Below are 23,028 nucleotides of genomic sequence, written 5' to 3'. Positions count from 1 at the left end.
ACTCACAGCTTCCAGAACCCAAGGATTTCTTAAACAAATATTAATGGTGGTTGGAATTGAAGACCCTATACATAGCTAAAATACACCCCAATTCCATGCTTTAGTACATTTTTACATTCACCAAAGCTTCTGACTTGAAACACATGACCCTTACATGGGATATCTGAAAACATTCTAAAAAAATATATAACTTGACTCTACTGATGGCTTTTCTGCACAGCCCACTACTGTCAAACAGCCTTTCCAATACAAATCTATACAAATTTGTACCCTTGTTGGCTTTTAAATTCATTATTGCACTTTGCAGACATTATCCATAAATCTAATAAAACTCTGTTGCCAATCCAACATAAATCTTCCTTACCATCCAAAACTTTATATTATCTTTAAATGAAACAATTTGTCCAATCCATTAGATGCCCTAAATTTTTTAAACCCGATTCAAAAACATTTGCAAAGAAGGCCAAACACCATCTGGAGTAATCCTGTAAAAGATCTATGGGCCAGATTCACAAATGAGATATGACAGCGTTTCTCCCGATATGCCGTCGTATCTCTGTTTCTATCTATGCGACTGATTCATAGAATCAGTTACGCATAGATATCCCTAAGATCCGACAGGTGTAATTGTTTTACACTGTCGGATCTTAGGATGCAGTACCGTGGCCGCCGCTGGGGGGAGTTTGCATCGTAAACCAGCGTCGGCTATGCAAATTAGGAGTTACAGCGGATCCACAACGGATTTTCGCGTTCGCTACGTCGCCGCTAGTCTAGTTTCCCGTCACAAAGTTAGTCGTTTTTTTTGGTGCCCTAACTTTAGTCAGCAAGTTTTCATCGCAAGTGCTTGGTGAATCAGGCACTTGCGATGAAAAATTGCGGCGGTGTAACGTATCTAGGATACGTTACGCCGCCACGATTCTACGTGAATCTGGCCCTAAGTGTATAATATACAAAGAAAAGCTATTAAAATACTGTTCCACTGGTACCAGAATTTCTGTATTCTGTCAGCTCTGCCACCTCACCTTTGAATTAGAGTAGCACACAAGTTGGCAACATATTTCATATATTGTAGACTTGTATGGTGATCATTCTATTCCAAAAGCTTCTACAGATTAATTTATAAATAACACAGTTTACAGTTGTTATGATGGCTCAGTTGTTAACATTCAAACTCTACTTGTGCCTAAAACATATGGGACTTTGTATGCAGCACTGAGAACTTGTTTACAAAGTCCCATAACTTATGTGTACAAGTAGAGTCCAACAGCTTCTACACAGGTTGACAGATTAAACCAAACCACTAACTCTCTGTTCTCTACCGGCTTAGTCTACCTGTTATTAACCTACCAAAATTTAATGCGGCTTTAGCTACATACATCCACACAGCAGCAAGGGAATCACCCAACGGAGGCAACCTTCGCCACCCTTTCAATTAGACCTCTACACATGCATTAAAATGCCTACACCCAAACGTTGGATTTAATTGTGCTTCAGTGTATGTCTACATCATCATGGAACAGATATTGGTTAGTTTACCTATTGAAATTAACGTGTGTGTGTTAGTTGATTGCATTCAATTTCACTTCAAAATGTATCAATGAAAAATGTTCAAAACATGCAATATCAATCAGCACAGTTCAGCAATTCCATATTCTCAATAGCTCCAAACCTGGCCCCCCTGGACGACCAAAATTCAAACACCATTCTCAAACCTTCTTAAGATGCCATGATCTTCCAGTTATTTAAAAATCCTCTAGGCCTTGGAATTAATAACACTGAACCAAGATAATGGGAGAGAGCAGAAAGTTATATACCCCTTTTCCTTACTATCTCATCACCCATTTATACTTCCTAAAGTGATTTTGCACACTTGTTATTTAAGTAATTGCAAAGTCTTGTTAAAAAAAAAATAACAAACATGTTATACTTCCCTTCTATGTGCAGCTGGCTTTGCATGAGGCAGCCTGGATCCTCCTCGTCTCGGGTCCCTCTTCGCTGCTCCTGGCCCCTCGCTCCTGTCTAGTGTCCTCACAGCAAGCAGCTTACTATGGGGGCACACAAGCTTCAGCTTTGTGTGTCCATTCAGACACGGAGCTGCCATTCATCCTCCTCCCCTCTCTACAGCCCTGGTGGTTGCCACGGCTGAAGACTTATTTACTTGCAAATGGTGCCCCTCTCTCTACCCCAGGTCTTTCTTCTCAACCCTCAACAGTCTGTTTCTAAAATATACCTGGAATGGTAAAAGCCCTTGTAACGGCTACCCAAGTAGTGAGAGGGTATCAGCAGTTGGAGACCTCCTTTTCCCTGGCAAGTTGCGATATGCAAGTACCGCTGGTATAACCCCATCCACGAGATCCAGAGAGAGAGTCAGGTTCAGCTGTGAAAGGAGCAGAATAATAGTCCCATAGAATGCCCTTTCAAGAACGAGACGGGGCTACGTTTTGAAGGGTCAAGTAGACTCTTTATTTTCAAGTACACAGCACACTTTTATACAGAATTTGGAACATCCCACCCCCTTGCCATCAGAATAATTAACATGAGCCAATTATCTATCATTTAGCCTGACGAGGTCACTAGGCGTCTCGTCTGCAATTCCCCACACTTATAATGAACTTCAATCACAATCTAAAAGTCAGCTATTAACCTGCAGAACACAATAACAAGGTATTTCACAAGCCGGCTCCATTTAGCATTTCAATAGCCTGAGCTAAGCATTGAAGGGTCATTGTCCTATTGACCTAGTCAGGACAAAATAAACCACTTGTAATGTGTCCAGTATCTTCTGCAATTAACTGTCAGTAATGTCCCATCTTCTGAAATACATAGTTCCGTTACACTGCTCCCCTTTTGTGGAACACTCCGGCAGACCCGGATTGATCCTTTTTGGGTCAACTTGGGGATGTCTGGAACTAGGAGGCCGGGATGACGTCTGTTTGCCGGGACAAACCATCAGCATTGCCATTTGGCTTATCAGGTCGGTAGCTGATGGTGAAGGTGAATAATGGAATTCAGTTCTGGAGCAGTCACTTGCTTTGCTCTCTCAATGGCTCCCAAAACCTGTTGCTGATACTCTTGGGACAGATAAGGCACCACCTGGATGCAAATCCCATTTAATCTTTCGACAATTTCCGCCTGTTTGTGCATTTCAATGTTCAAGCCACGGGACATCTCATAATACATGACATAGTGTCGTTGCATCTCTGATTTCTCACTGGCCAACTTGTCACATTCCCATTTTAGACTGTGATATTGTGCCGGATCTACAGTACATGTCGGGGAAGGTCTTACCCGGGTCTCAGCAGCAAGCGAGTTCGTTCCAGCAACGCGGGTGGTCACGGGACAAGCAGCAGCAGGTGTAGGTAAATAAGCCGAAGTCAGAGGGCCAATGTCGTTGCCCATCACAACCTCGGCAGGTAGGTTGTCCATGATACCAACTGTGGTCTTTCCTGATCCGGCTCCCCAGTCTAAGTGCACCCGGGCGGTGGGTAAGCGAAATACAGCACCCCCTGCGACCCGGACGGCAACTGTGCGAGTGGACACGTTCTCTGGCTTTACCAGATGTTTTTGAATCAAAGTGATAGTAGTCCCGGTATCTCTTAGGACTTGTGCTACTTGTCCATTCACCCGTACCTCCTGACGGTGATGCTGATGGTTATCTGGAGAGGCAGCTTGTATTGGGTGTGCCTCATACAGAATTCCCAGACATTCCGCAGGGCCCCCCTCGGTCTCCAGGCAGTGGGCCGCAGAGGGACGTGATGGAGTGACCTCTGTGTTGGGTGTTGGGCGTCTCCAGTTGTTATTTGTAGCTCTCAAAGGGCAAGAACGAGCAATATGTCTGTGTTGCTGCAGTTATGGCACGTCACCCTAGACGAATCCCGGGGGTAGTTGTTAGGCCCCTGAGGACGTGGTTGTCCTGGTGGGACTGGAGCCCGAAACTCTGGGCATGGGGTGACGGTTGGAGTACGCGGTTCTACCTTATGAGCCAGCCGTGTAGTACTCTGGCTTACTTTCCTTGTTTCCACGTACTCGTCTGCTAGCCGAGCCGCCTCGTTTAAGTTAGCGGGAAGGCGATCTCGTACCCAGTCTTGTATGTCTGCGGCCAGGTCTTGGAAGAAATGTTCCATTAGGAACAGCTGCAATACTTCCTCCCCGGTGTTGGCCTTGCACCCTTGGACCCAAAGGGATGCCACCCTTTGTAACCGGTTGGCCCATTCCATGTGGGAGTCCACAGCCTTCTTCTTGGATTCCCGGAAGCGACTGCGGTAGGCTTCTGGAGTTACAGGCATATCGGGTTAGCAGCGCCTTTTTAACTTGCTGATATTGTAAAATATCCTCTGGAGCGAGAGCCCGAAAGGCTTCATTGGCTTTGCCCAACAATTTCCCCGACAAAATAGTGACCCATTGGTCTGGTGGTACCTGGTGTAGTGAGCACTGCATCTCAAAATCAGCCAAATATTCATCTATTTCCTCCTCGGTTTCTACAAAAGCTTTCAATGCAGTGAACGGTATTTTCTTTCCTGTAGCAGCAGGTGGGGGAGTAGGAACTGCATGTGTAATGGGCTGTCTAGCTCTTACCAGTTACAGTTCTTGTCCCCTCTTAGTTTGTATCTCCTCCCTTGCTTGCCGGAACAGCTGGTTTATTAGTTCCACAGACGTTTCTGGATACAAGGATAATCTCCGCTGTACAATACCAGTAATTACATCTTCCTCGCTGACAGGTGCAAGAGGCTCAGTTCCTTCCATGGATCCATCCATTTCATCCAGCTCCAGCAGATCAGCTATCAGCTCCCTCCGTGGTCTGTTACTGGCACTCCTACCACGACTCTCCAATAGATCTTTTAGTGTGGGTCTTTATAGCCTGGCGTAGTGAGACTCCGTTCAGAACTTGCTGTCTGGGTAAAAGGACCATCCCACTGCTGCCACCAATGTAACGGCTACCTAAGTAGTGAGAGGGTATCAGCCGTTGGAGACGTCCTTTTCCCTGGCAAGTTGCGATATGCAAGTACCGCTGGTATAACCCCATCCACGAGATCCAGAGAGAGAGAGTCAGGTTCAGCTGTGAAAGGAGCAGAATAATAGTCCCATAGAATGCCCTTTCAAGAACGAGACGGGGCTACGTTTTGAAGGGTCAAGTAGACTCTTTATTTTCAAGTACACAGCACACTTTTATACATAATTTGGAACATCCCACCCCCTTGCCATCAGAATAATTAACATGAGCCAATTATCTATCATTTAGCCTGACAAGGTCACTAGGCGTCTCGTCTGCAATTCCCCACACATATAATGAACTTCAATCACATTCAAAAAGTCATTTAGTGGAGGTAATTATCTCCTAGAGACGCCCCATCTCTGACAACAGCTATTAACCTGCAGAACACAATAACAAGGTATTTCACAAGCCGGCTCCACTTAGCATTTCAATAGCCTGAGATAAGCATTGAAGGGTCATTGTCCTATTGACCTAGTCAGGACAAAATAAACCACTTGTAATGTGTCCAGTATTTTCTGCAATGAACTGTCAGTAATGTCCCATCTTCTGAAATACATAGTTCAGTTACAGCCCTCGTTTAGCCCTTCGCGCCCTAACCGGGTGGGAGGTATGGGCGTACCCGCTCTTCGTAAATACTAGGGTTGTCCCGATACCACTTTTTTAGGACCGAGTACGAGTACCGATACTTTTTTTCAAGTAGTCGCCGATACCGAATACCGATACTTTTTTTAAAATGTGTCCCCAAATGCAGCGATGTCCCCCCACAGATGCAGCCATGTATCCCCCCATCCAGCCAGCGTCACCCCCCATCCAGCCAGCGTCACCCCCCATCCAGCCAGCGTCACCCCCCATCCAGCCAGCGTCACCCCCCCATGCAGCCAGCGTCACCCCCCCATGCAGCCAGCGTCACCCCCCATCCAGCCAGCGTCACCCCCCATCCAGCCAGCGTCACCCCCCATCCAGCCAGCGTCACCCCCCATCCAGCCAGCGTCACCCCCCATCCAGCCATTGTCTCCCCCCATGCAGCAATGTATCCCCCCATCCAGCCATTGTCACCCCCCATCCAGCAATGTATTCCCCCAGCCATTGTCACCCCCCATGCAGCCATTGTCACCCCCCATCCAGCCAGCGTCACCCCCCATCCAGCCAGCGTCACCCCCCATCCAGCAATGTATTCCCCCAGCCATTGTCACCCCCCATGCAGCCAGCGTCACCCCCCATGCAGCCAGCGTCACCCCCCATGCAGCCAGCGTCACCCCCCATGCAGCCAGCGTCACCCCCCATGCAGCCAGCGTCACCCCCCATGCAGCCAGCGTCACCCCCCATCCAGCCAGCGTCACCCCCCATGCAGCCATTGTCACCCCCCATCCAGCAATGTATTCCCCCAGCCATTGTCACCCTCCATGCAGCCAGCGTCACCCCCCATGCAGCCAGCGTCACCCCCCATGCAGCCAGCGTCACCCCCCATGCAGCCAGCGTCACCCCCCATGCAGCCAGCGTCACCCCCCATGCAGCCAGCGTCACCCCCCATCCAGCCAGCGTCACCCCCCATCCAGCCAGCGTCACCCCCCATCCAGCCAGCGTCACCCCCCATCCAGCCAGCGTCACCCCCCATCCAGCCAGCGTCACCCCCCATGCAGCCATTGTCACCCCCCATCCAGCAATGTATTCCCCCAGCCATTGTCACCCTCCATGCAGCCATTGTCACCCCCCATGCAGCCAGCGTCACCCCCCATGCAGCCAGCGTCACCCCCCATGCAGCCAGCGTCACCCCCCATGCAGCCAGCGTCACCCCCCATGCAGCCAGCGTCACCCCCCATCCAGCCAGCGTCACCCCCCATCCAGCCAGCGTCACCCCCCATCCAGCCAGCGTCACCCCCCATCCAGCCAGCGTCACCCCATCCAGCCAGCGTCCCCCCCCATCCAGGCAGCGTCCCCCCCCATCCAGGCAGCGTCCCCCCCATCCAGCCAGCGTCACCCCCCATCCAGCCAGCGTCACCCCCCATCCAGCCAGCGTCCCCCCATGCAGCCAGCGTCACCCCATGCAGCCAGCGTCCCCCCATCCAGCCAGCGTCCCCCCATCCAGCCAGCGTCCCCCCATCCAGCCAGCGTCCCCCCATCCAGCCAGCGTCCCCCCATCCAGCCAGCGTCCCCCCATCCAGCCAGCGTCTCCCCCCATCCAGCGTCTCCCCCCATGCAGCGTCTCCCCCCATCCAGCCATGTCACGCTTACCTGCATCCCCGCTGCCGCCGACTCTGTAATACGGGCGGGAACATTACAACTTTGAATCTCTGTTATGATTGGCGCCGCCCTTGCGTATAGACACTCCCCCTCGCTCGGGATTGGACAGTTCACCCGAGCGAGGGGGAGTGTCTATGCGTGGTGCGAATCATTACAGCTATTCAAAGCTGTAATGTTCCCGCCCGTATTACAGAGTCGGCGGCAGCGGGGATGAGGCGAATGGCGGCGGATTACGGCGTTTCGTGGCGGCGGGCGGCGGCGGGCGGCGGCGGCGGCAAGTATTCTATTTATGTATCGGGGCGGGGTATCGGCGTCTGAGTACCGCCGGAAAAACTCGGAATCGGTCCCGATACCGATACTAGTATCGGTATCGGGACAACCCTAGTAAATACTATGAGGTAATTGCCCGTCAACGGATATTGCATGGGTACCAAAGTGTATCTACTAAACTATGGGTTCCCCTCAAAAAAAAATTGGGCTGGCTGCAATCTCTCCCATGCCGCCTGGCTCCCCTGGGAAGGTAGAGGTTTGTCTGAGCTCACCTCTCCTACAGCTATCCATGCCTTGAAACAGTGGAATGCCCTAAATAGTTAGGGACGGCTTGCCTCTCAATTTTCTCCTATTACTCCCCTTGGGGGCTTCTCCTGGTTTGTTCTGGGGGAACACTGCTCCTTTTTCCGAAACTGGGCAGTTGACGGGGAGATGCGATGTGGCAAATTTGTGCAAGACCACGGGTTACTGCCTCTGGCTACTCAGAGAACAGTACAGCCATTTTCCTCTGGATGACTGGCGTTACAAGCAGATCCAGCATTTCCTTTGGAGTCTGCCCCAGGCAGTTCGATCACCCACCTCAGCGTCCCCATTCGAAAAATTATGCATGTCAACCTCGGTGATTCCTCATTACATTTCTGTGCTGTATGAGATATTGCAGTCGCTGGGGGTCTGCTTATATAAGGAAGCGTGAGAGAGACCTGCAGTATTCACCGAGACCCAACTTGACCACCTTTATCGCCTTACCCACTCTAGTTCCGTTGACACAAAAATGCAGGAGAGTGGTTATAAGATACTTAACCGTTGGTATAGTGTTCTCTCCAAATTGGCTTAGATCTACCCAACTGTGTCAGATGCCTGCTGGAGGGAGTGAAGACATTGGGGTACATTCATATACATTTGGTGGGAGTGCCCAAGGCTGTGACCCTACTGGCAGGACATTAGATCCCAAATCAAAGAAATTCTAGACATTGAATTACACAATTCCCCATTGGAACTCCTGTTTCATGTCCCAACCATTCCTCTCAGCCATTATCCTAAGTCCATACTGCCACACTTTCTAAATGCAGTGAGGAAGCCAATTCCGGTTTTCCAGAAGAAACCTCAGATTCCTAGTTGAGCGGACTGGATCTGCCTAGTGAACAATAATATGGCTGCAGAGGAATGGCTAGCGACATGCAGGGATCATTATGATAAATCCTACGGTATCTGGGCTACTTGGATACATCATGTCAATAAAACAACGGAGGGCTCCCATGTGGTTCAACGCCATTTGACCCCTACACCATGAACGGTCAGGGCTCCCTGAGACCTGTGCCCCTTAAGGGCCACCAATTTTTTAGAGCAAACAGAGCCTGAGTCCTCATATTTCTTTAAAACTAGTCAAACCTGTTATATTATGTAGTGAAGTGCTGCTCTGTTCCCCACACCTTTTTCTTACTTCCCCCCCCCCTTTCTTCTTGTTATAATCCCTTTGCTTGCTAGTGTCAACTTCCACTGCCTGTGGTACCATTACCCAAGTGGCTTGGGTGGTGAAATTCTTGATACATGACATCAAAGTGGGAAAGGACTCTCCTTTATTTTTAAAAATGTTACATACATACAGCCTGTAACTTGTGAAATGTGTAATTTTTCTGGCTCCTGCAAATAAAGGGACAATACAAAAACAGACACAAAAAGTGATGGACAGATATCTTCTACGTTTTAAAATAACACGCCATAAGCTCCTGAAGAAGCGTTTCTTTCAATAACGCGCAACATGTCGAGCTGAGCTGTACATCATACATCGCCTTCCATAAATCATATGATCATTAGGAAGTGACCTTGGTGTCCTCTCTTTTAATATATTGTACCTTTCTGGTTTATAGGTGGTGTGTTATCAATTTCTGTGTTCTTAGGCCCTTCTAGGAATGGCTAAATTTGTTATCTGTGTTTTTAATTATTTTGTATGTTTCTTCTTTAACCACTTAAGACCCGGACCAAAATGCAGGTAAAGGATCCGGCGTACAAAATTGGCGTCCTTTTTTCCCCACAAATAGAGCTTTCTTTTGGTGGTATTTGATCACCTCTGCGGTTTTTATTTTTTGCGCTATAAACAAAAATAGATCGACAATTTTGAAAAAAATCGCAATAAGCGTTTATCGATTGGTTTGCGCAAAATTTATAGGCCTGGAGTCACAAAGCTCTTGCGCCAACGTATCTCCAGGTACGCTGCGTAAGTGCATATATGCGCCGTCGTATCTATGCGCCGGGCCCACAAACTAAGATACGCCTAAAAACAGGCTTCATCCCACCAACGTAACTTGCCTACACCGGCGTAGAGTGGGCACATATTTACGCTGGACGCATTTGGCGCTCCTATTGATTTTCTATTTAAATATGCAAATGAGGGCGATACGGTGATTCACGAACGTACGTGCGCCTGACGCAGTGTGCGTAAAGTCATACGTCCGGCGTAAAGTTATGCCCCATAAAGGAGGTGCAACTCAGCAATTGCAATTTGCATGGCTCACGACCACTTCCATCTACGCCGGCTTACGCCTGAGAAACCCAGCGCAGTTTTGTTAGCACTGGCTTTGTGAATTCCATGCTTGCCTCTCTGCGCTGCGTCGGCGTAGCGTACAGGAGATACGCTACGGCCGCATAAATGTGCGCCGCTGTCTGTGAATCCGGGCCATAGTGTTTACAAAATAGGGTATAGTTTAATTGCATTTTTATTTATCTTTTTTTTTACTACTAGTGGCGGCGATCAGCGGTTTTTTTTCATGACCGTGACATTATGGCGGACACATTGGACAATTTTGACCAATTTTTGGGCCAATTGTCATTTTCACAGCAAAAAATGCTATAAAAATGCATTGTTTACTGTGAAAATGACAATTGCAGTTTGGGAGTTAACCACAAGGGCGCTGAAGGCGTTAAGTGTGACCTCATATGTGTTTCTAACTGTAGGGGGTGGGGCTGGGCGTGTGATGTCATTGATCCTGTTTCCCTATATCAGGGAACACACGATCAAGGACAGCGCCACAGTGAAGAACGGGGAAGCTGTGTTTACACACAGCTCTCCTCGTTCTTCAGCTACGGGGAGCGATCGCGGGACTCCAGCGGCGATCGGGTCCGTGACCCACGGCTGGGCACTTAAAGAGGATCTACAGGTACGTGCTTGTGCCCAGCCGTGCCATTCTGCCGATGTATATGTGCAGGAGGCGGTCCTTAAGTGGTTAATAAATTTACATACTTTTTTAACTGTATTACGCCTAAAAAGTCCATCATTTGCCAACCTACCCAAATTCAATCTATCGGGACGTGGCATTGTTTTATTTTCATATCCACAGCTCCACTCCGTGATGATATGATTTTTTATTTCATAATGGATAGCGATGATAAAAAAATGTTGATGTAAATGTTACAGATCTACAGTTGACCTCTGAGGGACCTTCCCTATTACAACAGGTTGCGATCGGAGAAGATGATAAAGACTTCATCCAATCTGGAGTTATGCAGACTTGGATTTGTCAAGGGGAGCATCTGCCACTGCCTGAATGAAAGATCCCTCACTGATATCAAGTTACTGTTGCTAATGGAGTTACACAAATGCCTCATGCTAAAAGGAGCTTTCCTCATTTTTCGATTTGCTATATCGAGTTACGCAAGTCCATGGTGAGGTTTTAGAGCAGTTGCTAGCTTTCCTCCATATACCCAGATTGTGCTAGATTTAGCTCAAAATTATGCATGGGAAGGACACTGGGGGACCTGAGAAAACAGAGGCACGGATAACCAGTTTTACTATGCAAGGTTGAGGGCTCATTCACACCACAACGTGTTCAAATCTGCAGATCGCAAGCACAGTGAGTTTGCCTGCACCAGATTGCCTGGTACAGCAATGACTTTTTTAAAAGTCATGCATGCACTACTTTTAGCGAGATCCAGTGAGCTTTCAGCCCATTCAAATTTGAATGGGCTGAATCACACCACACTGAGTCGCATAGGACTCACACAGGAATGCGGACTGAAAATACATGTAAAACTGTATCGCATCTCAGCAGCTCATAGAAAGGCCAAGTCCAAATAAGTTAGAAGAATGCTAGAATTAATGTCATGGAGGATCGCAGAATAAATGGTCAAGCCCAGTTGTATTGGTACCAAAGTCAAACAACACTCTGCAGTTCTGCAACAAATTTGGGTATACCTAAAGAAGTATCTAGGATTGACCCCTAACCCATGCCTAGGGGGAATGAATTGACAGAGGTTGGGACTAGCCCAACCTATCCCCACACTTGACCCTCACCATCTCACAGAAAGGTCTGTGCATTCCTGGTCATAGTTGGATACAATCATTTGTTTGTGTCTCTTACTTTTCCACCATAGCCACATCACTAACCAAACTAACAAAGGGACGGAAGTTTGTGATTATACAGTGGAATGCTGATGCCAAGAAAGCTTTTTTTGATACTTAAAGTTGCATTAAGCCAACATTCAGTGCTGGTTGCCTCAGGCCCCGTACACACGACCAGATCGATCCGCTGGGATTGATCCACGGATCAGTTCCAGCACATAGATCCGGTCGTGTGTACGGCCTAGCGGACATTTTCCGGCGGATAAAAATCCAGCCGACGGATTTTCAGCGGATAAAAATTTCTTAGCATGCTAAGAAATCTATCCGCTGGAATCCTGTCCGCCGGACTTATCCGGTCGTCTGTACAGACTGACCGGATATGTCCGCCCGATCCCATCCCTCGCATGCGTCGTAATGATTCGACGCATGCGTGGAAGTATTTACCTTCCAGGGTCGCGCACGTCGCCGCGTCATCGTCGCGGCCACGTCACCGCGGATGTATGGTGTGTACAGCCATCAGATCAAAATCCGCCAGAGGATTTATCCGCTGAAAACGGTCCGGCGGACCGTTTCCAGCGAAAATCCTCTCGTGTGTACAAGGCCTCAGATTTCTTCCTTAAATTAATCATACAGACGAGAGAGGTTTTAGGAGCAATCCTGTTGCAAGAGGTCATTTGGAAATGGCAACCCATGGTTTTTCTCAGCAGAAAGTGGACAGCCACCAACTAGGTTGGGGAGGTGTAGCTCTGGACTAACCTGTCAGAATATCTCAATTAAACACAATATTTACAAATACTTTATGGACTGGTTCATACCAGAAACTGCACTTGCAACTGTGCGATTCACACGCAGTTTAGTGCAGTGTGTTTTGAGCCCATTTAGTTTAAATAGGCTGAATCGCACGAGAGCGCAGAAAAAATAGGTTTTTTATAACAGCTTACCTGTAAAATCCTTTTCTTTTGAAGTACATCACGGGACACAGAGAAGCATAGTAATTACTATGTGGGTTATAGAGAGTACCTTCAGGTGTGGACACTGGCACGCCCTTAAGGCAAGAAGTTCCCTCCCCTATATAACCCCTCCCATACCGGGAGTGCCTCAGTTTTGTAGCAAGCAATAAGTGTCCCAAATACCCCAAAAGAGGGGCGGGTGCTCTGTGTCCCGTGATGTACTTCAAAAGAAAAGGATTTTACAGGTAAGCTGTTATAAAAATCCTATTTTCTTTATCGTACATCACGGGACACAGAGAAGCATAGTAATTACTATGTGGGACGTCCTAAAGCAATGCTATGAGGGGAGGGAGACCCCAAGAAATAAGCCGGGCGCCATCAGACATGAGGAATCAAACTGCAGCCTGCAGCACACTGCGCCCAAAGGCGCTCTCCTCATTCTTTCTTATGTCCAATTGATAAAACTTAGTGAAAGTATGGACAGACGACCATGTCGCGGCCTTGCAGACTTGAGCCATGGAGGCTTGATGATGCACTGCCCAGGAAGTACCCACCGCTCTAGTGGAATGTGCTTTAACCTTAAACGGGGGAACCTTTCCCCTCAAGCCATAGGCTTGAGTAATGACCTGCCGAATCCATTTGGAGATAGTGGACTTCGACGCTGCCTGCCCACATCTGGGACCTTCTGGCAGGATAAACAATGTATCAGTTTTCCGGACCTGAGCAGTAGCCTTAAGATAGATCTTAACTGCTCTTAATACGTCTAGCGTATGTAAAGACTTCTCCCTTGCAGAACTAGGCTCTGAGAAAAAAGACGGGAGAACAAGATCCTGATTCAAATGAAATCTTGAAACAACTTTAGGTAGGAAAGCCGGGTGGGGCCGTAGGACCACTCTATCCTTATGGAATATAAGGTACGGTTCCTTACAAGACAAGGCCGCCAACTCCGAAACCCTCCTGGCGGAGGTTATGGCTACCAAAAATATCACCTTCCTGGTCAGAAGGACCAAAGGAATATGAGCCAAGGGCTCAAATGGTTGTTTCTGTAAGACAGAAAGGACCAGATTCAGATCCCATGGACACAAGGGAATCTTGACTGGTGGACTAAGCCGGATCACACCTTGCACAAAGGTTTTGATCAGGGAATGTGTAGCTAGTGGCCTTTGGAAAAAAATCGATAAGGCCGAGATCTGGCCCTTAATGGTGCTTAGGGCCAACTTCATGTCCGCCCCTAACTGCAGAAACTCCAGAATTCTGCCAATGAGATACCTCCGGGGATGCCAACCCCTGGTCTCGCACCAGGCCACATAAGATTTCCAAACTCGGTAATAGATAAGTCTGGATGCCGGTTTTCTGGCATTAATCAAAGTAGATGCCACCGCATTAGAGAGACCCCTTTTCTTTAAGATATGGGACTCAATAGCCAGACCGTCAAATTGAGAGACGGTAAGGAAGGATGGAATATTGGCCCCTGGGACAATAGGTCTGGCCGAAGCGGCAGGGACCACGGTTGCCCCACGGACATCCTTACAATGTCCGCGAACCAGGCCCTTCTGGGCCACGCTGGAGCCACCAGAATCACTGGTCTTCCTTCCGACTTTACCCTGCGAAGAAGACGGGGTAATAATTGCAGCGGAGGAAACGCATACATTAGGGAGAACTGATCCCATGGGAACACCAGTGCATCCGTGCCGTAAATAAGTGGATCCCTTGTCCGGGACAGAAAGTTGCCCACCCTTGCATTGAACCTCGATGCAAAGAGATCGACATCTGGTGTTCCCCACCTCTGACAAATGCTCTGGAAGATGTCGGGGTGAAGAGTCCATTCCCCTGGAAGCACCTGTTGGCGGCTTAGGTAGTCTGCTCGCCAATTGTCTATTCCCGGAATGAACACTGCAGATATGCATGGGACATATTTCTCTGCCCAGGTCAGGATTCGATTCACCTCTTTGGGCTGCACGACTTCTTGTGCCCCCCTGGTGATTTAAGTATGCCACGGCAGTGACATTGTCTGATTGAATCCTGACCGGAAGACCCTTCAACCTGTCTGACCAAGCTGACAGGGCTAGATAGACTGCTCGAATTTCCAGCAGATTTATGGGTAGAGACCTCTCGGAGGCTGACCATTTCCCCTGGAGAGACAAACCTCCCAGGACTGCACCCCAGCCTAGCAGACTGGCGTCCGTGGTCACAACCTGCCATGTCACGGGAACAAAGGACTTCCCCTTTAGCAGGTTCCGGGGAACCAGCCACCAACAAAGGCTCTGCCGGACTGACCGGGAGAGAGACATAGGGAGATCCAAGGCTTGAACCTTTTTGTTCCAAGCGGACAGAATGGCATGTTGAAGCTCCCTTGAGTGGAACTGCGCAAATGGGACGGCCTCGAACGAGGCTACCATCTTTCCCAGTAACCTCATACAGAGGCGAATGGGAGGCTGACGCTTTGCTTTGACTAGTTGAACTAGTTCTCTTAAAGCCTCGAACTTCCTTTGGGGCAGGAAGACCCTTTTTAGCTTTGTGTCTATGAGTAGACCCAAATATTCGAGCCTTTGCACAGGCATTAAGGCTGACTTGTCCAGGTTGAGAACCCAACCCATGGATTCCAGAAATTTTATGGTTCTGTGTACCGCTGAGTTTAGATCGGCCACTGACCGGTCTACTACCAATAGGTCGTCTAGATAGGCTACTATGGATATGCCTTGAGACCTTAGATAGGCTAACAGTGGAGCCAATACTTTCGTGAAAACACGAGGAGCGGTGGCCAGACCAAAAGGTAAGGCCACGAATTGGAAGTGGCGCTGATTTACCGCGAAGCGAAGCAGCTTCTGATGGTCGAGAAAGATAGGAACGTGCAAGTATGCGTCCTTTATATCGATGGACGCTAGTAGTTCCCCTCCTTGCAGGGAGGCCACCACTGACCTGATCGATTCCATCCGGAATGATTGGACCCTTAGGAACTTGTTTAAGGCCTTGAGGTCCAGGATGGGTCTTACATCCCCGTTTGGTTTGGGGACGGTGAAGAGATTGGAATAAAACCCCAAACCTTGTTCTTCCACTGGCAGCTCTCTGATTACCCCTTGGGATAACAGATGATCTAAGGCCAATGCTAAGGACCTTCTTTTGCCGAGGTCCTTTGGGACGTTCGAGGTTAAGAAGCGCGGTGGAGGAAATTCGCTCAACTCCAGCTTGTAGCCCCCGGAGACCGTAGAGAGGACCCACCTGTCTTGGATCCTGTCTAGCCAAGCCTCCGCAAACAGCTGAAGTCTTCCCCCCACCCGGCTGAGTGGGGGAGAACCTTCATAATGCTGACTTAGTTGCTGGCTTGGCCTGTGGCTTACGGTTCCAAGGATTTTTGGAAGCCTGAGGCTGGCCCTGTGGCTTCCCACCTGCATTGAATCGTCCAGGAGGCCGTCGGAACTGCCTGGTACCGGAAGTACTAGGGATAGGAGAGGAGGATCGCTTAAAGGAGGGGGGACCCCTAAACCTTTTCTTTACTGGCAACAGTGTACTTTTGCCACTGGAAATTTTCTGAATGTAAGCATCCAGATCTTCCCCAAACAAACGCTCTCCATGAAAGGGAAACCCCGCCAGTAATTTTTTACACGGGGCTTCAGCAGACCAGTTCTTCAGCCAGAGTAACCTGCGCATATGAACTAGCGAGAGAGTGAGACGTGAGGACTGCTGAATGGAGTCCTTAATAGCATCTATGGCAAAACATAATGCTCTGGGAAACTCAGCCAAATTCTGGGCCTGTTGTGCCGGCAATTCCTTTAAGACCCCTTTAAACTGGTCCTTCAAGGCCTGGCAAATCCCAATAGCCGCAATTGCAGGCTGGGTTATTCCTCTCGCCGAAGCAAAAGAGGTTTTTAATAAAGTCTCTAATCTCTTGTCTGTCGGATCTTTGAATACCAGAACATTGTCTACTGGACAGGTCAAAGATTTGTTTACGCAGGACACAGCTGCGTCAACCTTGGGGATGCCCCATCTTTTAGTGAATTGTTCCTCCATGGGGTATAAAACCGAAAACTTCTTAGGAGGAAGAAAATATCTATCTGGATGTTCCCAATCCTTGTAGATAAGCCCTTCCAGCAGGGGGTGAACCGGGAAGGAATAATTAGCTTGAGGAGCTTTTAAGGAGCCTAAAGATGAGACTGCACTTGAAGCTGGTTCTGAAAGTGGCAACTTGAAGGCCGAACGGACCATCTCAGTGAGGGACTGGACCAACAATTTTTCGGATTGCGATGCCGAAAAGGGTTCTCCCAAAGTGGAATCCTCAGAGTCCACTACTTCCAGCTGACCTTCTGCCAGATCTCCAGAGGGTAAATCAACCTCTTCTGAGGATGCATGCCCCAAATCGAGGGACTCCTCAGAGAGAGAGGGGGACCTTGTGCGTTTTTCCCTTGAGAGAGAGGATGCAATCAAGGTCGCTAATCTCTGCTCCAGACCCCCCATAGCTGAGGCCAGAGCCTCCTGTGTCACAAAAACTGGAGCAAGTGGGACAAGGGCAGAACAGGCATCTGACAGCCCTGATGGTTCACCCTGGGCCTCCTTCAATTTTTCAGGAGAGGAAGCAGCCGCAGGAGCATGCCCGAGATCCTCTGAGCCAGATGGCGATCCCTTTGCTTTTTTGCTTCTAGTCCCTGAGCCTTTAGCCATGATAAAGCTGAGGTTCTCACAATAGTTGCAACTACTTGCGAACCTATAGACCAGCACTGACGCTGCTATTTGATGGTTGGCAAGGTGCAGAGCCCACTATGCGCCTTAAGCAAATGTCACTGTCCACCACCAGTACTAAATACTGAAGTATGTGCACAAGATCTCTGTGTCCACCGTCAGCCAGAACCAGTTAGGTGGACTGGAGCATATAAGGACTAGGTGTATCACCTGACCTGCTCTGTCCTGTAATCTCAAGTCTCATAGAGAACAGCTGAGATAGACCCCCTGCGCGCATGCGCACGCGCGCGCCGCTGTTAGGCGTGCACCACGAGGATATGCGCGCACACGTAGCCGCACGCGCGCACATGTCGTCACACGCATCTCACGGAGCACGCCGCGCACATTCGTGTGCATCGGAGCAGCGTACAAAAATTTCATTTGTGCGCGCGCGTGCGCCTAAGACACATCAATGTCGCGCGCGCATGACGCTACGCGCCATGCATGAGGATGGAACCCACAGCTCCATGTGAGAACCAGGTAAGCCAAGTGAAGCCAAACATTTTGGACAACTTTTCTCTGCTTTTAACCTGCACAGGAGGGGCTAACTACCTGACTAGAGATACCCCTCCTCCCCACAACACACAGGACCATATAGGAGAAGCACAGACAGTTAGCTTTAGGCAAACATAATGGCTCAAATAAAGGAAGGTTACTCCTAGGACCAAGTCCTGAAGCACCTTCACTTACCTGATCCAACGCTGCAGGACTCTGCATAACAGACAGTCCAATCTTCACCCATCACGGAGAGCAGCGTCTATAGACCTTCAGGGACCGGGGTCCATGGACAGGAACACCACACCCCTGGACCCATATCGCACCCTGTCAGTAAACTTTTGGTATTAGGAAATTGACCAAAGTACTGAATAACCAGGATCCAGCTCTCAAAGAGAAGCATTACAGGCCAAACCCCGTTCTTCTTAACCGGGGCCCGGGTACCGTCCACTTTGGCTCAGAAGCACTTTGGACGGATCCGGATTTCATGGAGGCTTTTTACATCCAATATGGATCCCTCCAGTGGAGCTCCTTGGAGCACATGTTCACTCGTGACCAACACCTTAGACACTGGCAAAAAACTGAGGCACTCCCGGTATGGGAGGGGTTATATAGGGGAGGGAACTTCTTGCCTTAAGGGCGTGCCAGTGTCCACACCTGAAGGTACTCTCTATAACCCACATAGTAATTACTATGCTTCTCTGTGTCCCGTGATGTACGATAAAGAAAGTAGTGCCTGGGGTGTCATTAACTTAACATTAAAAAAAATTCTCCTGCGCTCTGGTGTTTCGCTAAAGTGGCGATTGGATCAAAGGCCAAGAGTCCTTATCCCAATGTGGCTCCTCGCGGGACATCGTGGGCAGCGGTGGATCGATAATTGGCAAAAATCCCAGTAGGTCGGATGCCCTTCCTGGCTCTCTCCGTGTGTCTATTGGGACACACGCCGTCCTACAACCAGGTAGTGCGGGTACCTCCTGCGTTCCAACCCGCACTTCCGGTTGCGCCTAAACGTCACTTCCGCTCCTGCGCGCGCACCCATAATGTGCCACACATTAACAGAGCTACAGCACCAGGAAGCGCGGGTGTGTTTGCGTTCCACCCACTGCTTCTGGTTCGCTTGTAGACAGAGAGGAGGTCTACAGGCGAACCGAAAACGGCGGGGATATTTGCCAATTATCGATCCACAGCTGCCCACTATGTCCCGTGAGGAGCCACATTGGGGTAAGGACTCTTAGCCTATGATCCAATCAGCACTTGCCCATGGTCTCCCCCCCACCCCACCTCCTCCCACTCTGCTCCTGGGGAGCGTTTGCTGTAGTTTGCAACGTCCATTGGATGGCATTCACAGCGGCAGCACTGGCCAGCACTAGTAAGGGGTGGTGCCATGGTGCCCTATGGTTTGCCAAATGGCTACCTCCCATGGGGGTGGGAACGTGTGAGTCCCATCCTCATGGGCGGGAGAAGCTGTAATTGAGGTACCGGACTAGTGAATTGATGGTCACCTGAGTTTGGGCCTCTCTGCACCTGTGTACACTTATATGTTTGAGGGTGCACAAGAGAAAGGTACAACGGACCACCTAGGCTCTGAAGAAAGGGGTGCGCCACAGAAACACGTCAGCCTTTCAGCCGTAGGGGTATTGTCCGATCTTCCTTGTCATCTGGTCCTGCTGGCAGGTGCCAAGAGATCAGCTTGGCTGCTTGAAAAGCGTTTACTTAACCACTTCAATACCGGGCTTTAAAACCCACCTCCTTCCCGGGCCTATTCTGGCACTTCTTTCCTACATGTACAAATCATCATTCTTTTGCTAGAAAATTACTCAGAACCCCCAAACATTATATATGTTTTTTTAGCAGACACCCTAGGCAATAAAATGGCGGTCATTGCAACTTTTTATCTTGCACCGTATTTGCGCAATAATTTTTCAAATGGCTTTTTTTGTAAAAAAAATGGTTTCATAAATTAAAAAATAACAAAACAGTAACGTTAGCCCAATTTTTTGGTATAATATAAAAGATGAGGTTACGCCGAGTAAATAGATACCCAACATGTCATGCTTTAAAATTGCATACACTCATGGAATGGCGCCAAACTTTGTTACTTAAAAATCTCCATAGGTGACACTTTAACATTTTTACAGGTTACCAGTTTAGAGTTACAGAGGAGGTCTAGTGCTAGAATTGTTGCACACGCTCTAACGCACGCGGCGACACCTCACATGTGTGGTTTGGACGACGTTTACATACGTGGGCGGGACTTACGTGTGTGTACGCTTCTGAGCGCGAGCTAACGGGGACAGGGGCATTTTAATTGTTTTATTATTATTATTTATTTTTTATTTTACTTATTTATTTATTTTTTTACACTTTTTTTTTTTCAATCGCTTTTATTCCTATTACAAGGAATGTAAACTCCCTTGTAATAGGAAATGTGTGTGACAGGTCCTCTTTAAGGAGAGATGCGTGGTCAATAAGACCCCACATCTCTCCTCCAGGCTGGAAAGAATGAGATTGTGAAAAAAAATTCACAGTTCTCATTCAAACTAGCCGCAATTGCGGTTTGTTAACTTACGGGGACCCGGGCACCAGTCATCTCTATGGCAAACATCCGGCGGACGGCGTTCATCTCTCCGGGCCCCCGATGGCACGGGAGAGCCCGGAGAAGCACCGGATGGCGGCGGGAGGGGGGGATGTCCCCTCCCGCCACCTGTAAGAACAATCTAGCGGCGGAACCGCCACTATGATCGTTCTTACGGTGCGCAGGATCGCCGGCGCTAAAAAATGATATCTCAATGATGCCTCTGGGTGCAGGCATCATTGCGATATCCCCCCGCAAAGCCCAGGACGTCATATGACGTCCACCCGGGATAACAGGTCCCCGTTTTGGACGTCATATGACAGCGTGCGGGTATTAAGTGGTTAAAGGAGTTGTAAAGGAAAAAAAATGTTTGCCTAAAATTAATGTCTGCAAGGTAGACAGACAGAATAGTGTAATGATTCTGTTAAAAAACAAGTAAATACCTATTAAATTCCTTTATCCATATCACCTCCGGCATTCTAGTTTCTGTTCTCTCATTCACTTCCTGGTTTGCATCGCTCGTTCATGTAAGAACTACATTTCCCAGTATGAATTGCGGCACGCCCAGTAATTCACACCTCCTTGAAGTCTCTAACACGTAGCGAGCGTCCTGCCACACAGATGTAGTTCCCAGGAGGGGGCGAGCACATTACTGACCACCGCAGTAAAGCCTCCCTTCGCTGTGGTCAGTAAAATCAGACAAGCAGGAAGTTAACAGAACGGAGAAGAAATAGAGCAACTTCTGAGCAAAAACGAACAATGAAGAAGTGAAAAGAGGAATGTCTGCATGTAAAGGATGCTTATGAAAAAAAAAAAAATTCTTTACAACCCCTTTAAGATCCTTTTGTGAGTAGGACCATTGCTTTTATTTTAATAAAACCTTTTTATGTGGTAATGCACTAGGTCAGTGCGCCCTCCTTTTTTCTTTCTTTCATTAACTTAACATTGACACAGATCGCAAATGTGGTGCATTTTAAATGCAGTGCGGGAAACACACACAGAATTTGGGTTCCCTGCATCGTGTTCTAGCGGGAAATGGCCCTAAAAATTAAATTTTTATTAGTCTTTGATCTTCAAAGCAATGTTTTTACCCAAAATCTGTTTTGGAAACTGATAAAACGTGATTTTCTTATCTTAACACAATGGTAAAGGTGGGAACATATATTGACAAAAAAATATGCAAATCAGGCTACCTGGTAGTTAGAAAAGTCTATAGAGTTTTTATGTTTATTTGCAACAACTACGCTTGCAATTCTGGAGAGCCAATTGAGAAGATTTTGTACAGGTCTCTGACAGAATTACCACTCAAGAAGACTTTCATCTTCATTTTTCAAGACTGGAAATTTTTCAAGGTAGAGCTCAATTTTACTCAAAACACATGCACAATTAGGCTCTGCTGGGCAATTCATGCTACTTTCACAAAACACATTTGACTTCTCAATTTAGTGGTGTCTTGCAGGGCACCCACTGAGCTAATTTAGAAGGTGCATCACGAGCCGGACGATATTTACTCTGTGTATTGCTAGCTTAAAGTAGAATTCTAGGTAAATCCTAACTAGTCTTAAAAATTACCAACCCCACCCCTCACAACACTTACACTAACTAACCTGTATAAAAAAAAGATGTATATACTTTTTTCACTAATATGGTTAAAGATGTATATACTTACCCATTTTCAGCTCACTCCAGTCTGGTCATGTGATCACCTATGTCAGCCAGTGGCAGCTGCAGGGGAATGGAGAGAATACCTGACAATGTTTGTGAAAGCCTGGAGTGATGATGTCACGATAGGCTCCCATGGTACAGCAATTGTCGGTGGTCCCTATCTGCTGCAGTGGATGCTGGCTGAAACAGGGGCGCTGGATCACATAACTGGAACAGGCTGAAAATAGGTAAGTATATACAACTTTTTTTACAGGTTAGTAAGGAAAGGTGTTATAAGGGGGAGGAAACATCGTTAAGACTAGTTAAGCTTTAATTAAAATTCTACTTTAAGGGTAACCAGTCAGAGGGTGGCAAAAAACATTTGACCTAAGGGGCAGCAAGCATAAAATCTGCTTTGGGTTCATCCAATAATAGCGTTCAAGAAGCAAAGCACAAAAAAACAAATACTATTTGCAGTATGAGAACTGTGAAATAAATACAAAATGCCAGACGCAGATTAATTCATTGTAGGAAAACAGTTATTTGCTGTCCAAGTTGATCATATCAAACAAATAATTTGGGGGGAGAGCCACTGCATATTTTTAATTCACTACATGTATGTAAGCTCCCTTTGTCTAATAATGAAACAAATAAAAAAGAGACAACTATTACAATGGTTTAAGATAATAATGCATATTATTAATTTAATTAGTAATAGTTATACCATACCTTTATATCTTCTATTTCATCTGGCACAATTTTATACGCAGATATAGTTCCGCCCAATCTAAAATTGGAGACATAAAACTCA

At 47.8% G+C, this 23,028-nt stretch overlaps 1 protein-coding gene across 20 annotated transcripts in view; it reads right to left on the bottom strand.

Moving 5' to 3' along the window:
* Positions 1 to 23,028, bottom strand: part of GPHN (gephyrin) — a 780,484-nt gene that overhangs the window by 565,360 nt on the left and 192,096 nt on the right. For all 20 annotated transcript variants that reach the window (XM_040333276.1, XM_040333279.1, XM_040333277.1 and 17 more), the window contains exon 3: positions 22,947 to 23,004. In XM_040333276.1, the coding sequence (XP_040189210.1) occupies positions 22,947 to 23,004 (58 nt within the window). The remainder of the gene's footprint in view (positions 1 to 22,946; positions 23,005 to 23,028) is intronic.

The sequence above is a fragment of the Rana temporaria genome, chromosome 13 (assembly GCF_905171775.1).
Source record: "Rana temporaria chromosome 13, aRanTem1.1, whole genome shotgun sequence".
Lineage (NCBI taxonomy): Eukaryota > Metazoa > Chordata > Amphibia > Anura > Ranidae > Rana > Rana temporaria.
The sequence above is the reverse complement of the archived record's forward strand: the minus strand, read 5'-3'. Positions and strand labels throughout refer to the sequence as shown.